General features: G+C 32.4%; 1 protein-coding gene across 1 annotated transcript in view; it reads left to right on the forward strand.

The window, feature by feature from the left end:
- The window catches only part of LOC109329221 (tRNA(His) guanylyltransferase 1-like), a 5,379-nt gene continuing 2,560 nt past the window's right edge, over positions 1,918-4,736 (forward strand). The window contains exon 1 of the mRNA XM_019562889.1: positions 1,918-3,890. Within this exon, the coding sequence (XP_019418434.1) occupies positions 2,510-3,890 (1,381 nt within the window). The 5' untranslated portion in view covers positions 1,918-2,509. The remainder of the gene's footprint in view (positions 3,891-4,736) is intronic.

The following is a 4,736-nucleotide window of genomic DNA, read 5'->3' on the forward strand; positions in this document are numbered from 1 at the left end:
AAAATAATTAACAATTAAAATTTTAATTTAAATAATTTTTCTTCAACCAATCACAACTCAAAGCACATATACATGAAATGAATACGCATATTATAAGACAAAAGATATGATCCCTCATTATTCAGGTTAGTTAAAGCTATGAATTTTACTTTGTTTTGGGTGACTTGAGCCATAACACTAATAGTGTAATATGCATGTAAAGTTAATGATGGTTAAATTAAATATGAATTGTGAATAATACAAAATAGTGCATAAAAGATACATTTTTTTCCTCTTACACGGCTATCAATGGTGTATACGTTTTGGAATTATGGTACATAGTCAAACCTCTACCAAATTGCATTGAACTAGAAATGAATGTAATAATTCCATAAAAGCTTAAATGACTCTTATAGAGTGTTTCCTTCAAAACTTTTTCCGGCCATGGAAGCTCAAATCTCAGTCATCGGTGTCTACAGTACTGGAACTACAAAGTTGTCCCTGCATATTCAGGTAGTATATTGATAACACTAAGTTGACACATGGTTCAAGTAACTTATTAGGTAATATCAATATAGAAGTTTTTGGTATCAATTTGATTAAGCAGAACAAACGAGGAAGTTATGATTCACTTTAGATGAAATGAATAATACTAAAAGGATCCCTAAAAGAAGGCAAATCTAGATGAGTTAGTTATGAATAATGCATTAGTTATTCCATTGTAACCTTTTTTTGCTCAGTAGCAAATTTTGTTTTCAATTTCCCTCTCTAGATTCCCTTCTTTTGTGTACTTCTAGGAGTACCTTAAAAAAAATCCCAAAAGAAGATGTCATGCATTTAGATCATCTTGTCAGTAGGTTCCACGAGCAAAATGAGCAGACAATAATCTTTGGCATTCAAAATATTCTCAGGTTGACAACGTGGACCAACATACATTTCCTTGAGTATATAAAGATTATCATTTTGTTTCTATCTCAACAAGGGAGCACATTTGCAGACACATTTTTTTACTATGTATTATTACTTCTAATTGTTTGGAAAAGAATTATTTAAGTTAAAATTGTAATTATTAAATATTTTTCTAGTTAATCATATCTCCTGACACATAAAGTGATACAAAAGAGTGGAACATTAAATGTGGACCCATCTCAACAAACACCCACATAATTGCCTTCTTTTATTTTTGTTTTGATTTTTTAATAACAATTCCAATTGTATATAATGACAATGAAATGTTTTGTATCTCAGTCATAATCTATAATATTTTGTCTTCTGATAACAATCAACATCAACATACATATAGTAAACTATTTAATTAATTATAATTTTAGAAAGTGGACACAAACTAATCAATAACTAATTATAATTATACAAATATAAAAATGGGCACAAACTAATCGCTAATTATTTTTTTGTAGAACATGAAAAATTGAAAATTGTCTAATTAGATAAAATTATATATAATACCAAAAGATGCATTGATTTGTATATTATTTGGATTTGTCTCCAAAATATATTATGTTTTGTTTAACTTAATTACATTTATCACATTTTTTGTTTAAGATATTACAATTATTTCTCATACAAGGATGATCAGTGTAATAAAAATATAAAATAATAATTCATGTAAATGTAAAACAGTGATGAGTGATTTATATAATTTGTGTCAACTAATTTACTCAAATAATTATTTTAATTATAAGAATAAAAAATAGATATAAACATAAATAAAAAGGAGTATAAAATCTATGCAAAAAGGGGTATTTGGGAGTATTCAAACTGGGTCTTCTATGTATTTATTTGTATGCGATTGCGATTTCTCTCTCACACACACACCTCTACAGCAGCAGTATATGGTGTGCTTCATTATCAAGAACAAAATCTCTCATTGATCCACTCTCGTAGTCTTCTTCTTCTTCCCCACAACTTCATTTCTGTATCCTTTTCCAAAAAGATTCTAACTTTACCTGCATTTTTTTTATTATTGCAATTTTCCCATACTGGGTCTTCCGTTGAATTTGTTTCAATTGATAATGTCCTTTCGTAGTTCCTAGTTACGTTTGTTAATCCAATTATTTTTGTGGTTTTCCACTCTCATTTGTTTTTCTCTAATAATAATATTTGTTACTTGGACCTATGAATTGATTGCAGTTATTAAAATCATTCTGAGGGAACCACTTTATAATTTGGCTAAGAAATGGTAGAAATATGATAATTTGACAGTTTTTTTGTTTGGGTTTTGTGCATTTTGCAGATCTCAAATTCCTCATTGGTGTCTCCATCAACAACAATTTTTTTTCAGTACACACAGATTCCAGTATCACTAACAAATTCAACAACCATGAGCTTCATAGTAACGTAATCAACCATGACCTTCCTTAAAACACCCCAAGCCAATCAAGGGAAGATTTCTGCAATGGCAGCCAGGTGTGGTTGGCGACATCCACGGCCACAATTTCTGATTTGCAGTGTCTGATTTCTCGAGGAAGAAGCGGTTCTGGAATTTTAATTAAGTCTTGTGAGAAAGAATATGGCAAATAGCATATACGAGTATGTCAAGTCTTTCGAAGTCGAAGATGAAGTGATGTTCCCGAATATAATCCTTGTTTGTATCAATGGCTGCAACTTCAGTAGGTTTTCTCAACTTCATCGCCTCGAAAAGCCTTATGATTTAAATGCTTTAAAATTGATGAACTCTTGTGCTGTTTCCGTACTTGAAGAGTATGCTGATGTGGTACTTGCATATGGTTTTAGTGATGAGTATACTTTTGTTTTCAATAAGAGTTCCAAGTTTTACCAAAGGCGTGCTAGCAAAGTGCTTTCCATTATCACTTCTTTTTTCTCATCCATGTTCGTCACGAAATGGAGTGATTTCTTCCCTCAAAAGGAACTACATTATGCTCCTTCTTTCCAAGGACATGTCATAAGTTGCGCGACGATACAAGTCCTCCAATCTTATCTTTTGTGGAGGCAAAATATCTGCCATGTGAATAATCAATATGATCAATGCTTCTGGCGTCTTATTAAGCGCGGAAAGACTGAAACAGAAGTGCGGAATTCGCTCAAGGTTGCTGAGAAATCCAACCTAAATGAATGTCTATTTCATGAGTTTAATATCAACTATAATACACTGGAAGAGATATATCGAAAAGGGTCATGTGTTCTGAAGACGATGGTGGAGGATATTGTGAAATACGCAGACAATGGTGCTCCGGTTAGAAGGCGCAGGAGAAAGATAATCACTGTGCATAAGAAGAAAGTCGCAAGTACAAGGTTCTGGAATGAGCAGACTATTCTTTTGAAGGAGCTTGGTGGTTTTACAGAGGAGATTGACAATGTGAAATCAGAGTATGTGCATTCCTTTGAATTTGATACCAAGTTGATGCCATACACGTGGATAGTTGTTCGACTGGATGGATGCCACTTCCACAGGTTTTCTGATTTACATGAATTTGTGAAACCAAATGATGAGAGAGCTCTTAACTTGATGAGTTCATGTGCAATGGCTGTGTTAGAAGAGTTTCAGCAGGATATAGTCTTTGCCTATGGGGTTAGTGATGAGTATAGCTTTATTCTTAAGAGAACCACTGATATATATCAAAGGAGAACTAGTAAAATCATTTCTGCCATTGTGTCATTCTTCACATCCACTTACGTGATTAGATGGAAAGATTACTTCTCAAATAGAATGTTAAAATACCCGCCTTCTTTTGATGGGCGAGCAGTATGCTATCCATCTACGGAGATTCTGAGGGACTATCTTTCTTGGAGACAAGTGGATTGTCATATCAACAATCAGTACAACACTTGTTTATTAGGTTATTTCAATTCCGATTTTGTTGGATGTAAATTGGATAGGAAGAGTACTAGTGGTACATGTCACCTATTAGGTAGCTCACTAGTATCTGAAAGTGTGTATGTCAAGAGGAACACTTTGGAAAGCTCTCTTTATATGTCATGGTTTTGATGAGGACAACTTGTGCTAATAAGAGCTTGAAGATCATCAATAAATCAACATGCTTAAGTCTTTTGATTGGTACTAGGCTTAGACTAGAAACTAGTTTAAGTTGAGTCTAAGGCTTAGGTCACCTAATACATGTCTCATATGCATAAATCTTTTAAATCATTTCATCTTTGAGATATGTCATTCATAATATGTTCATGCATCACATAAATACATGTATATGTGCATTCTAGGCATAAACTAAGTGTTAAACATGTATGAATTAAGTGCATAACGTATTTGAGTTTTTGTATTTAAAATTACACATGAAAATATGTTGTTAATCGATTAAGGCATACGTTAATCGATTAACCTAACTGTTTGAAAAGCTGTTGAAACTGAAAAACTTGGAAAACAGAATCAGTTACGTTTTTGAACAACGTTAATCGATTAACCAAGGCTTTAATCGATTAACTGGGCTTCAGAACAGATTCTTTATAAACTGCGTTTTCATAACTGATCTCATAAGTTGCATGTTGCATTTTTTAGAGAGTTAGAGCATTTTTCGTGATATTTGTTGCATCTAGTTGTTAGTGCATTTGTGAGTTTAGAAAGGAGAGAATTCTATGCTTTAGGATTGAGTGGCATTTCATGATATATTTCTTATCATTCATCTCACATGTTCATGCATAGTATTGATGCTTTTTGTGAAGTTTTTACATTCTCTAACTTCTGTGTTGAAACTAATACATTGTCATATTGCATGAGTTTGTATTAGGTGTATGTTTTAGAGTAAAGCCTTCTTGCTATATTT

This window comes from Lupinus angustifolius, chromosome LG16, assembly GCF_001865875.1.
Source record: "Lupinus angustifolius cultivar Tanjil chromosome LG16, LupAngTanjil_v1.0, whole genome shotgun sequence".
Taxonomy (NCBI): Eukaryota; Viridiplantae; Streptophyta; class Magnoliopsida; order Fabales; family Fabaceae; genus Lupinus; species Lupinus angustifolius.